The sequence below is a fragment of the Schistocerca gregaria genome, chromosome 1 (assembly GCF_023897955.1).
Source record: "Schistocerca gregaria isolate iqSchGreg1 chromosome 1, iqSchGreg1.2, whole genome shotgun sequence".
NCBI lineage: Eukaryota > Metazoa > Arthropoda > Insecta > Orthoptera > Acrididae > Schistocerca > Schistocerca gregaria.
This window is the reverse complement of record NC_064920.1, coordinates 744,228,517-744,243,252: the sequence shown is the minus strand read 5'-3', so window position 1 is coordinate 744,243,252 and position 14,736 is coordinate 744,228,517. Positions and strand designations below refer to the sequence as shown.

At 39.0% G+C, this 14,736-nt stretch overlaps 1 protein-coding gene across 1 annotated transcript in view; it reads left to right on the top strand.

The window, feature by feature from the left end:
• The window catches only part of LOC126267564 (methyl farnesoate epoxidase-like), a 137,292-nt gene that overhangs the window by 71,884 nt on the left and 50,672 nt on the right, over positions 1 to 14,736 (top strand). Inside the window, exons 5-6 of the mRNA XM_049972870.1 lie at positions 9,644 to 9,758; positions 11,735 to 11,915. Of these exons, the coding sequence (XP_049828827.1) occupies positions 9,644 to 9,758; positions 11,735 to 11,915 (296 nt within the window). The remainder of the gene's footprint in view (positions 1 to 9,643; positions 9,759 to 11,734; positions 11,916 to 14,736) is intronic.

Sequence of the window (14,736 nt, the reverse complement as noted above, 5' to 3'; positions counted from 1 at the left end):
CATATAGTCACAGATATGGAAAGGGTAAATGTGAGTGCATATCAGCTTTCTGAACATGTGAGTAGAGAGAATATGGAAAAATGAGGAGTTGCAGTATATGTTAAAAGTTATAATAGCATGAAAAATTTAGAAACTGAAAATAATTGTGTAGAGCGCTATATACAAGTGTGTGCCTCTGAGCTTAAACTAAATAATGGTAAGTTTATAATTGTAACAATGTCTCCACTGGGAAGTTTTCAACTATATCTGAAAAACTTGGATTCCTTGTTGTGCTTTCTCTAAGACAGAGGGTAGCAAATTATTATTTGTGGGATTTCAGTGTAGATTTTCTGAAAGAATCTGAGTGGGAGAATGACCTTGAAGTATTAATAAGTTCTTTCAATTTGACATCAGTTATTAACAATTTAGGAAAAGGCAGATTGCTACTTAAAGTAAAGAAGACATCTCAAGTTGCAAACTTGCACAATTAAAAGACACTTACATAAAGCTTTTGGCCACAGCCTTTATCAGTTAAGAGAGACACACACATCATCCACACATGCAAACAAGCACACCTCACGCACACCCAACTGCCAATTTCAGCACCTTGGGCCGAAATGCAACTATCAAGAGGGATGCAAGCAGTAGTCTGGAGGAGGCAGTGAAGAGGAAGGGATAGTAGTGCACAGGAGGGGAGAGAGACAAATACTTCCTGGTGAAGTGTGCAGGAGCTAGACTGCCAACAGGTGCATGTCAGGGGGGTGAGGGGCAGGGATTTGGGAAAAAATGGAGCAAAAAAGGAGAGGAGCGGGGAAAGACAGGCAGATGCATTGGCAGAGGGCTGCAAATGAACAGGGTGGGATATCAGAATGGGGAGGAGATGATAGGACAGACAGATTGGAAATTGGTGGATGGAGGATGTGGGGATGGTAGTTTGAGGCCATAGTATTTATGGGAGCAGAGAATGTTTTATAAGGAAAACTTCCATCTGTGCAGTTCAGAAAAGCTGTTGGTGGATGGAAGGATCCAGGTGGTTCAGGTAATGAAGCAGCCATTGAAATCAAGTGTGTCATATTGAGCTGCATGTTGTGCCACAGGGTAGTCTACTTTCTACATCTACATATATACTTCACTAGCCACCAAACAGTGTGTGGCAGAGGGCACTATTTGCACCAAAGTCATATTTCCCCCCTCTGTTCCACTCGTGGACCACACGAGGGAAAAATGACTGTCTGAACGCCTCAGTATGAGCTCTAATTTCCCATATCTGTAAATGGTGATCATTGCGAGATTTGAAAGTTGGTGGTAATAATATATGCTCTACATCCTTGGTGAAGATCGGATTTTGGAATTTAGTGAGCTGCCCCTCCCATTTAGCGCATTGTCTATCTGCAAGTGTGTCCCACTTCAAAATTTCTATGAGATTTATAACGCTCTGGCAATGGCTAAACGTACCAGTCTTGAATCTTGTTGCTCTTCTTTGGACCTTCTCAATCTCTTGAACCAGACCCATACAGATGAACAATACTCTAAGACTGGACAAACTAAAGTACTGTAAGCAATTTACTTTGTTGAAGGACACCATCACTTCAAGATTCTACCAATAAACCACAATCTAGAGTTCGCCTTATCCATTACTTGTGTAGTCTGATCTTTCCATTTGAGATCATTTCAAGTATTCACACCCAGATACTTGATGGATGCTACTGCTTTGTTATACACAGTAGGTTACACTTACTAATGTTGAGAGATAACTGACAGTCATTACACCACACATTTATTTTCTGCAAATCCTCCATGATTTGTTCACAACTTTCATGTGATACTACTTTCCTGTAGACTACAGTATCATTGGCAAACAGTCTAATGCAGCAGTCAATACATCAAACAGATTGTTTATGTAAATTGTAAAAAGCAGCGGACTTATTACGCTGCCCTGGGGCACACCTGATGTCGCGCTTGTTTCTGTTGAAGTCCCCCCATTCAGGACAACATACTGCTCCCCGATGTTAGAAAACTTTCTATCTAACCACGTATGTTACTGGAAAGGTCACAAGAATGTTCTTTTTGGAGCAAGTGAGAGTGCGGAACTGAGTCAAATGCCTTTCGGAAGATGAGGAATATGACATCAACCTGGGAACCGGTATCTAGAGACTGTTGTATATCATGCACAAAGAGGGCCAGCTGTGTCTCTCATGACCGCTGTTTCTTAAAATCATGCTGGTTTCTGCAGATGAGATTCTCAGACTCTAAAAAGGTCATTATGTGTGAACACAAAATATGTTCCACAATTCTACAACAAATCAATGTCAGTGAAATTGGCCGGTAATTATGTGCATCCGATTTTCTACCCTTTTTATAGCTTGCTATGACCTTGGCCTTCTTCCAGCCCCATGGAACTTTCCGCTGTTCCAATGATCTCTGATAGATGATGGATAAGAAGGGTGCTATATTCGTAGAATAGTCAACATAGAATCTTACGGGGATACCGTCTGGGCCAGATGCCTTCCTAGCATCTGAGGATCTTAACTGTTTTGCAATCCAAGATACACTGAACACTATGTCAGCCATCCTTGAGTTTGTTCAATAATTGAAAGGGGAATGGTGCTGCAGACCTCTAGCATAAATGAATTTTTGAAAGCTCTTGGCCACAGTTTGGCAGTGGGCAATCATCCTGGTGGACAGTTGGTCAGGACGCATACCATTATAAAAACCTGTGCAATGATTGCAGCAGAGCTGGTAAATGATATGGCTAGTTTCACAGGTGGCACAACCCCTGACAGGATAGGATAAACCTGTGACAGGACTTGAGAAGGAACTGCTGGGTGGGTGGATTGGGCAGGTTTCGCACCAGGGTGTTCCACAGGAATATGATCGTTGTGGCAATGGTTGGAACTGGGAATGGCGTAGGGGTGGACTAGGATGTTGTGGGATTGGGGTGGGTGATGGAACATTACTTTCAGAGGAGTGGGAAGAATCTCAGATAGGATGTCCCTGATTTCAGAGCATGATAGGTAATTAAAGCCCTGGCAAAGGATGTGGTTCAGCTGTTCCAGTCTGGGATGGAACTGGGAGATGAAGGGGACGCTCCTTTGTGGTTGGTTCTTACGGTTGGTGGGAGGATTAGGGGTGTGAGGGGAAATGGTGTGGGAGATCTATTTGCAGATTAAGTCTGTGAGTGGCACCTGTCAGTGAAGACCTTAGTGAGACCCTCAGCATACTGAGCAAGGGAGTCTGATCACTGTAGATACATCATCCCCAAGTGGCCAGGCTATATCTGAGGGATTTTTTTAATGTGAAAAGGAAGACAGCTGTCAAAATGCAGGTACTGTTGGTGGTTGGTGGGTTTAATGTGGACAGAGGTGTGGATGGAGCCATCAGAGAGGAGAAGGTCAACAACTAGGAAGATGGCACCCTCAGTTGAGGATGATCACATAAAGTGAATGGGAGAGAAGGTGTTGAGTTTGTGAAGGAACAAAGAAGCCAACAGATTGCACCCTCTCTGTCCTATCATCTCCTCCCCATTCTCATCTCCCACCCTGTTTAGTTGCAGACCTCTGTAATTGCATCTGCCTGTCTTTCCCTGCTCCTCTCCTTTTTTCTCCACCTCCTTGGCCCACAACCTCCTGTTGGCAGTGTACCCCTGTCAACTCCATCAGACAATGTTTGTCTCTCTCCCTGCCCGGAGACTACTATCCTCTTCCACACCCCCTCCAGATTGCTGCTTGCATCCCACTTGATAGCTGCATTCCAGCCCGAGATGATGGAGTTGGTGGTCTAGTGTGTGTGAGGTGTGTTTGCCTGTGAGTGTGAATAAAGTGTGTCTCTCATTTTCTTATGAAGCCTGTGGCTGAAAGCCTTATGTAAATATCTCTTAAATGTGCCTGTCTGCAACCTGATTTGTCTTCTTTATGGTAAATAGTAATCTGTCTTTTCCTACATTGCTGACAATAAAATTAAAACAATTTGAAATATTGCTGAAAGGGAGACAGGGCAACTAAGAGCACCAGAAAAATGTATGCGGTCTGTCTAGAAAGTATCCGGCCTTTGATTTTCCTGCGCAAAATAGAGACGATAGCACAGCGCCACTGGACGCAGTAAAGGAAGAGACTTATGTGCTTGCGTGAATTTTGTCCCTGCCTTCCAGTGTGTCAGTCGGTGCCTGTTGGTGATTCTCAAAACAAAACAATTTTTAAGATTCAACAGGTGTTTGGAGAAGATGTGATGGGTGTAACATAAATTAAGGAGTGGTTCAACTGAATCAAAAATGGCCACACATCAGCAGAGAGAGACCAGCATTCTGGCAGGATCCAAACTGCTCAGAGAGCAGCTGTTGTTGAGAGGGTGCAAAATTTGGTGATGGCAGATTATTGTTTGACCATGTGGGAGATTGCCCAAGAGGTTGGAGTGAGTAAAGGCAATTTTGCGAGATGATTTGAACATGTATTGAGGGGCTGCGAAAATCGTGCCAAAGTTGTTGGCACTGGAACAAAAAGACCTCTGTTTTGACATTGCACAGGATCTTCTGGACACAACCAACACTGATCCCAGGTTTCTGAACACCATGATAACTGGAGATGAGTCATGGATGTACGGGTTCAACTCAGAAACAAAAAGATAGTTATCGCAATGGAAAAATCGCAAGTCTCCACGGCTAAAGAAAGTGCAGCAGGTGTGAAGCAAAATCAGGTGATGCTGACTGATGTCCATGGAATTGTGCATCATGAATATGCACTGGAAGGACAAACAGTGACAAAGGAGTGCTATCAAGATGTTCTCTGGTGACTCCATGACACAGTTCACAGTGAAAGACCAGATATGTGGACGGCGAAAAAGTGGCAACTGCATCATGACAACACCCCCACACATTCATCCTACCTGATCCAAAATTTGTTGGTCAAACATGGAATTACAGCTGTTCACCAACCTCCCTACTCTCCAGACATGGAACCTTGTAACTTCTGGTTGTTTCCAAAATTGAAGATGCCACTGAAATGATCCCATTTTGAGAGTACAGAAAACATAATGCAGAACATGCTGACAGAGCTGAACACTATTCCAAAAGAAGACTTCCAGAAGTATTCCAGCAGTGGAAGGATTGGTGGACTAAGTATGTGCAAGCACAAGGGGCTTACTTTGAAGGAGATTAGGGTCTCAACCCTGTCAGGTATTCGAAATATTTTTTTTGGCCAAAGGTTGGATACTTTAGAGATAGGCCTCATATTACCATAAAACTGAATTAAAAGTTTATTAACAAAAAGTTAGAGTTTGAAAATATTTTAATAATCATTTTTATATGTTGTGGAGAAAATATGATCTAGATGTTCATTAGAAAAGGCAAAGCTATATATGGAAGAGGCAGTAACTATTCAATTTGATAAAATTGAAATTCCACCCACCTCTCCTTCTGAAGTTAGGATAATAATAAACTCACTCAAAAGAAAAAGGAGGTTACATGGAATTTATGGTATCCCCAACAAAGTACTAAAAGCTTGTTCCCAACAGGTAAGTGGGATTCTTAACAACATATGTACTAGCTCAGTGAAACAGGGCATTTTCCTGATAGTTTGAAATATGCTATTGTTAAGACATTGCATAAAAAAGAGGATAGGTCTGACGCCAGCTGATGACAGCTTTTTCCAAAGTTCTTGAAAAAGTAATATATTCTAGAATATATATGAAGATAGTAACTGTTCTTGAAAGAACAGATACCACTGATGACAGTGCAGCTTCTCTAGAATAAATGATAATTAATTGAAACCCTCAGCTGCTGATAGGTCTTGCTGATATACCTCGATGGGGACAGCGGAAAATGTTTGCTCCAACCGAGACTCAAACCCAGGATCTCCTGCTTACATGGCAGATGCTCTATCCATCTGAGTCACCAAGGAGACAGATGAATAGTGCGACTGCAGGGTCTTATCCCTTTTATACTTCCCGTGAGACCCGCACTCTCAACTGTCCACAATCTACATACATAATGTACCTAATAGATATTTGCTCATCCTCTCATTACTCGCACACACTAAGGTGATGATTCCCGTAAGAGTTCGGGCAACCTGTGCACATTCGCACAGACGAAGGTCAATGGCTGGGTAGCCTTTAATTATATATATGAAGATAGTAACTGTTCTCAAAAGATATCAACTGTCAGCTGGAACAGCTGAACACAAACCATAGGTCCTCTGGTAAGAGTTTGTGGGATACAACTTCAAAAGCTATTGTTAGATCCACAACAATGTCAACTAATATCTGCAGGACTTCTTTTCCCCGAGAGCATTCATGTACTTTAAAAGGCTTTTACATAGTAGGTATGGTAGCCTTATAAAATTACACTGAGTTAAAGAAAATTACCTTAATTTTCACAATTAAAAAGAAAAGGGCACAATCAAATGAACATTTTCAGAAATTAGTTACAGCATTGTGAAATGCTTACATGATTGTGCCTCCAAGACAGTATTTTGAAGTCAATAATAACAGGCCTTTCTTGAAAAGTAGACCTATTTTTATTACAATGAAAATTCCAGAATACAGTAGACAAAAATAAGAAAAAGCAGACATTCAGATGCAACTGATAAATGCAATGCACATGTAATACAAAGAAAATTTCATTATTTTTAGCACATTCAGAGAATAGGTCAACGGATACAAATTGTAAACATTAGTCAATTGGAACTTTACATCAGTTTTACACTATTCAGTTGTAAATTAAAGAAATACATCAATTCCACCTAATAATTTATTTATTTATTTATTTTTGTTTCTTGGTTGGTTGCTTTTTTTTCCGCCCTAGATGTTATGTCATCATTTCTAGTTTCGTAAAAGACTGTAGAGGCAAAGGAAGATTTACTTTTCTTCATTCACTTTCTAAGCAACTATGTTTCATTAGATAACAGTTGAAATTACCTTACTTTCACAGGAACATATTGCATAAATGGTTTTGTTATACATTAGTCAAATACTTTAATATAATAGGATATGTAGTATCATAGTATTACAGTAGCAAAGAAATGTATTTAAGAAAAATATTACAACTTTTTGGTGTCACCAGACTAGAATATTTCCTTTATTTTAGAATGCTTTTGGATCTTGTGAGGAATGTTACCAATTTTTTCAGACATAGCGATTTCTTCATCTTTCCTGATCTATGTAGGTCAACATTAAAGTCACCATATAGACCATAGTTTTATTTGTAACTATTTAATGATTATGATATTGAACACTTCTGTTTTAGAAATAATAAAGATAACCAGTATTTTATTGATATTTACAGTTTCAACAGTTGCTAGACTAATTTTTTGATCTAAGTGGCATAGGGCACTATTATATAAGATTTCTGTAGAGTGTGGCAGCTATTTCCACATGAGTTTGTGCAGCCACGTGGCCTACTGAAATAAATTTGGTCTGCTTTCTGACATTGTTCAATAATATATAGGACATCATGTAGCCTAGGTCAGTGTCAAACTAAGTTATAATAATTGAAAGTTTGTTAGTGGTTGACTGAAGATTTTTATGATATATGGGGAGTTTTTCCTCTTATTACTGGGTACATCTATATCTGTTTACATACTCTGCAAGCCATCACACAATACACGGTGGAGTGTACACTGTGAGACTGTTAGTCATTCCCTTTCCTGTTCCACTTGCGAATGGACCAAGGAAAAAATGACTGTCTGTATACTGCTGTATACAGGTATGTTCTGATTCCTCTTATTTTGTCTTCATGTGCTTCTGCAAGATATTTGCTGGTGACAGTCCATGCAGTGCTATAATTTTTTACTAATTTATTTTGCATTTTGTATCAGCATGTATTTGGTAGGGAGTTAGATCCAGTGATTATTAGTTACGTATAGACACTTTAAGTAAAAGAAAGAAAAATGTTGCACACCATGAAGGAATTATCTAAATGGGATGGAAATCAGTAGCTATGATGTACTTATATAGACAAACAAATGATCATAATTTCAGAAAAAATAGATGAGTTATTCAATAGAAAGAGGTTCACAAACTCAGCAAGCCAGTAATACATTGATCTACCACTTGTCCTTTTACAAGTTGTTATTCATCTTGGCATTGACTGACAGAATGGTCCTCCTGAGGGATATCATGCCAAATTTTGTGCATTTGGCATGTTAGATCAGCAAACTGCTGACCTGATTGGAGGGCCCTGCTGCTAATGCTCCAAACTTTTTCAGCCAAGAGATCCAGTGACCTTGCTAGTAAAGTCAGGGTTTGATGAGCAGGAAGACAAGCAGTAGAAACTCTTCCCATGTGCAGGTGGACATTATCTTGCTGGAATGAAAGACCAAGATGGATTGCCATGAATAGCAACAAAACACAGCTTAGAATATCTTTGATGTACTGCTGTGCTGTAAGGGTGCCATAGACAATAATAAAGGAGTCCTGCTATGAAAAGAAGTGGCACCCCAGACCATCACTCATGGTTTTGGGGCTTGTAGCAGGTGACAGTCAAGATGGTATCCCACCAATTTCTGCTGCACCTCCAGACTTGTCTTCAGCCTGGAATCTCATTGATTGGAGTAGAATTATCTTCAGTGATGAGCCCTGCTTTCAATTGAGCCCTGATGACCAGCAAAGACATGTCTAAAGATGCCCCAGACAGCAGTGGAATACCATCCTGACTGTCGCCCGCCACATGGCTCAATAACCAGGAGTGATGGACTGAGGTGCCATTTCTTTTCATAGCAAAACCCCTTTCTGTTGTCGCCTATGATGCCCTTAAGCACAGAGGTACATTGACTAGATTCTATGCTCCATTTTGTTGGCTTTCATTGCAAGCCATTCTGGGATTACATTTCAGCAATATAATGCCCACCCACACACAGACAGTTTCTGCTGCTTGTCTTCATGCTTGTTTGGCCACCAAGGTCTCCCACATTAGAACATTTGCAGCATTATGAGTAGGGCCCTACAATTATCCTCTGATTTTGATGTTCTAACACAGCAGCTGGAAAGAATTTGGTATGATACCCCTCTCAGGACATCTAACAACTCTGTCAATCAATATCAAGCTGAGTAACTGCTTGTATAAGGGACACATATGGACCAAAGGGTTATTGACTTGCTCAGTTTGTGAAGCTTTTTCTCCTTAATAAATCATCCAAGTTTTTTGAAACTGTAATCATTTGTTTGTCAGTACATCTATCGCTTTCCATCCCTTTCAGAAAATTCCTTCAGGATGCATCATTTTTTCTTACAGTGCAATAGAAAGATAATTTTCATAAAACTACAGAACTTGTTTGAAGAATGGGAACATTCAACCAATACACACTTAAAGTAAAGGAACTATACAATTTAAAGAGTAGGACATCATTTGAATTTAGCCTGACTCTCATAAGATTGACATATGGTGTCCCTTATGTTTAATGGCATTGACCAATGGATGAACTGATAGCACTAGTTTATTTTCATCAATGTTAATTTATTTTGAATGCACTCATGTCATTTTCATAATATCTGAGTAATATCTGATACGGCTCTGTCAGAATATCTCCTTCTGTTTGTATAAGGCTTTGAATGCTATACCCACTAACAGATATTAATGTAATTCCTTCAATATGTTTTGAGTCTTCCTATATCAGAGTACACAAAGCATTATTAACTATTAGCAGTGCAGGATCTAAAATTGCTCTCTTATTTGCAGGAAACTATACATGAACATGAGACAACATTAACAGCAGGATGCCCAAGGGACTTAATTGATTCTTTTCTTCTGGAAAAAGAAGAAGATAAAAACAAAGCAACTTCATCATTCACAGGTTACAACATATGGCATTCTGTGGTAAAAATAAATAAATAAATAAATAAATAAATAAAAGAACCACTTCAACACTTTAAGTATGGCTATCTCTAGAGCTCAGTTCAATTTCATTCTTATCACATAGCACAAGGCAATTTCCAGAATCTGTATTCATGTGGTAAAAATAATAGTAATGCAGAACATTTAAGGGTTAGTAAGAAAACAAAAGTGAGAAATTAACATGCCAAAATAGTAATCTTCTCTGGTGTAGTCCCCAACAACCAGTCTTTCCAACTCATCCCATCCAGTAAGTCTCCTGACCTGGGATTCTGGGCAACTTTTACAAACCCTCCCCATTTCCTAGATCTCATGAGTCTTCCTCCTCCACACCTCCCCCTTCCCCTTCAGCCCCTCTGCCAGAAGGAGCAACGGGCTTCAAAAGCCTGAAAATTAAAATACTTCTATGAGTGTGATCTGTTGCCTCAGTTTGATGAGTAGACTTTTTATCTATCCAGTGAAATAAAAAAAACAACTGATTAATTAGTTCATTTTCAAACTAATTGTTCTTACAGAATTCATCAAAACAATACAAAGATTTTCTGAATTAAAATTTTCAGCTTGACAAGATACAATGTATAAAACCACTTATATATAAATTATTTTTTTAATTTAACTTTTATATAGAACTTCTCAAAACTGATATGATCAATTATCAATAATAAAGGTACTCATTTTAAAACGAACACACACACACACACACACACACACACACACATACACACACACACACACACACACACACACACACACACACATGCTATAACTCACTTATGAATAACCAATTTCAATTAGAATAGAATATTTATTTCCCCTTAAACACTATTACATACTATAGCAGTTGTGACAAAAAATTTATACAAATATATAGATACTACATTAAGGTATTCTTACATGGACCCTTGCCTTATTATGTTACAAGATGGCTTTTATGTAAGTTATTACTTTAGTAAAGTACATTGTTATGAATAGAGATGTGGAAATGGATTAATAATTGCTTGAATAATTGGAAAAATTGATTTGAAAGAATAGTTGAGTAAAAATTTTGAAGGTAATTTATGAATCTGTGCACAATCTTGGGTGAACGTCGACTCATACAAATATCAACAGTCCTTCAATATCATTACATTCAAGGTCAATAAACATAATTTGCATTATGTACTACTGCTTCCAGTAGTGTGCGGTAGCAAATAATCACCGCAACCTTTGAAACTATCAATCTGTCACATGAAGCACAATATTTTTAGTATAAGTACACCAAGTTCAATAGGTGCCTATCAAGTCTAAGTCATTACCTTCACATTAATTCCATTGTGTTTAGTCATGAGTGTGACAATGTCAATGCAGGTATGTTACTCCAGATATGGTGTGAATTATTCTTGTCTGCGCTGAAACTCTTGATGCAGGGTCTCAGCAGCAAGTGAAATGATGAACAGATAGGGTTTGAACTCATAACAGTGCAAATAAATATTCCTTTTCTAATAACTTTTTATAATACTTTTCCTGAACAGTTAGAATCCACATTTTTAAAAATGCTGGTATGATGGAGCCATGAATACATCCATATGCTACCACTTTGCAAAACAAAAGGGTGAAGACACATGAATTAATAAACTGATAAGTATATTTCTTACTTTGTTTCATACAGATATTTAACAATGTATCAAAACATTATCCTTGCCACAAAACAACTAGTTAATTTTGCTTTGGTGGTGCCTTTGGTTTAAGCTAATTCTGTTTACATATAGCTTATATATAACAAAAGGAAAGAAAGAAAAATAATATGATTCAATACAATTGCCCCAGCCCCTGTGCACTGACATCATATGTAGGTGCACAGTGCCTGAGATTATTTCCCAGTTTATAAAGTTAGTACTGCAACCATAAAGACAATTTTAAATATATAATTTAAGAATGAATTTTGTTTTTCAATTACAGATGAACAGTTATTATCTGTATGTCTTGATTTGTTCATGGCTGGCTCTGAAACAACAAGCAACACTCTCAGTTTTGCTATTTTATACATGATGAGATATCCAGAAATACAACAAAAAGTGCAAGCAGAACTTGACTCTGTTGTTGGGAGGACCAGACTGCCATCTCTTGCTGATCGCTCAATGTAAGTTGGAAAAATTACACACCTGATGCAAGCATAAACAAAACACTGTCAAGCATCTAGAAAGGACTAACAGAACTATGTTACTGTTCAATATTAGTAGTTTTATTTCATAAAACATTCTACAAAGTTATGGTTGCAACATCCTTAGTCAGACAGTTAAGATGAAATATTTATCCAAAGTGGTAAAATTGCTTAGTCAAATAGCTACATGTCTCACACAAAGTTCTATTTTGTCAGTATATGAAAATAGTAATAGCATGATAAAAAATAATGTATTTATGTTATACACATTCATTCTGTTATACAAAATTAATAAAACAGAAGGATAAAATAATATTTCAATTGATTTGATTTTGTGTAAACTACTGATGCACATGCTTGAGAACAATGAAGATCAAAACTAATATAGCAAGAAAAGTTCTGGCATAATGTAAATAATTTAAAATCAAAAGAGATCACTCTCTAGACAGTAGAAGTACTGAGTCGTTGACAGGTTCACAAAATGCTGCTTTAATCTGGGGTGATACTAAGTGATGAGTGGTGTGCTCATCTTTAACTGGTTCACGAGTATGGTGGGAGAATTAGGGATGTGTGCGGATAAGGCTGGGAAAATCTGTTTGCAGACAAGGTATGTGAGGTAGTACCTGTCTGTGATTGCCTTTGTGAAACCTTCAGCATACTGGGCAAGGGAATTCTTGTTACTGCTGATATGACACCTGTGGGTGGGCAGTCTAAACCAGTGCAATTCTTTGGTATGTAAGGGATGACAGCTGTTGACATGCAGGTGGTTGGCAGGCTTGATACAGCTGGAGGTGTGACTGGTGCCATTGGAGAGGTGGAAGTGAAATTCCAGGAAAGTGGCTTTTTGGGCTGAGGAGGACTAGTTGAAGTGAGTGGGAGAGTGGGTGTAAAGTTATGGAGGAATGGGGCAGTACATCTTGGCCCTGGGTCCTGATTATGACAATATCATCAATGAAACTGAACCACACAAAAGGGTGCTGTTTTGGGAGGCTGGGAATGTTTCCACAAAATGGCCCATAAACAGACTGGCACAGGGGGGTGTCATTCAGATGCCTATGGCCTTGTCACAGATTTCTTTATATTTCTTCCTCTCAAATGAGAAGCAGTTTTATGTGGAGATATAATTGGTAATCTGCATAAGGAATGAAGTAGTGGGTTAGGAATCAGAAGGATGTTGGGAGAAGTAGTGTTTGGTAGCAGCAAGGTCATGGGCATGAGGGATGTCGGTGTGTAGGGAGGAGCTGTCAATAGTGACAAGTAGGGATCCAGGCAGCAATGACATGTAGATGATCAAGAATTGGTGAAGGAAGTGTTATGTGTCTCTAATATGAGAGCACATAAACAGCAACAATGGGGCTTCCAGGACTGTTGGGTTTATAGAATTTGGAAAGCATGTAGAAGATGAGTGTGCTAGGGGTCATTCAGGTGAGGAGGGAGGTGAAATCGGGAGAAATTATGAGATGGGCTAAGGATTTGAGTAAAGACTGGAGGTCACGTTGGGCTTCTAACAAGGGGAAGGCCTCAGACATGGCCAACCAATTTAGCTCAAATTTGGCTGGTCACTTGTGTACAATCAAAAACGAAGGACTAACATATTTTGGGTCAACCCCCCATAATTTTGAGAACATCACCCCTAAAGATTATAACAAGCAATCGACTCAAAATTGGAGTGATCGATAGATAGTTGTACCTAGAGCATTTTTCGTCATCAGGTATGGAGTCCACAAACGCAAACTTTTCCAGAAACTGAGGAAAGAAACTTTTACAACTGCTGCTTCTGTACCCACATGGTAAACACTTTTTGTTGACAGCACTGATAGTGCAATGGCCAAGGTAATTGGCTGGGAATCAGAAAACCCGGGTTCGAATCTCAAAGAAACCTAGCAGATGTTATTCTTTTCATTTGTATTTTTCCATATCTCAATTGATAGGGATGGGAGGGTTAATAAGGTAAGTAAATCAATAAGGGATGATAATAATAAGGTAGGCAAACTAATTTCCCAAATGCCGTGAGTTAGTAAAGTGTTAAACTTTTAAGCAACACCAACTAAGAGTGCTGCAAATTCCTCATGAGGGATCACAGATAGCCAGCTGCACGACACTTGTTTACAGTCAGGCACAGGATAGAATCCATGCAGGGAGAGTTATGTTGTCCCAGTTGCCTCTTCGTCATATCATAGTTGAGAACCTGGAAGAGTGAAGGTGTCCAGCATCAGCCTTACAGAAGTCAATCAGAAAGAGCTGTTTTTCTGTCATGAACCTCACAGATACATGTAGTGATTTTTCCATCATTAATGTGCCCAATGAAATATGTTTTGTGAATGAATACAGTGTTCTTCCATAAGTAACATATGTCGAGTACTGTATGTAGCCATAGTAACTAGTTATTGTTTGTTGTGTCATATCTTTCAGGTGCATAATCTGAATAATGGAGGATGTACACCCTTCGAATAGTGCTGTAATATATAGTTGGGAGCCTGTCACAGATGATGGCAAGTGGGAAGTTACCAACATTGTGTTTTGGTTTGTAGAAGTGCTGCAAGACAGATACATTACCAATGCACTACCGGAAGCAGGCAGTTCTGTTTCTCGGCATTCCAGATTGATAGGAGCGGCTATCATCGAGCAATTTTTGGAGCTGATGAACGAAATAACTTTTGTTGATACTGAAGTACTGTACCATGAAGACGAAGCAGAAGGTGATTCAGTGGAAGATATCCTGACAAGTGAATCGAAAAATGGTCACAACACTTTGGAAATCTCCACGTCACTAGGAATATGTGCTTCATCTGTTCCCAAT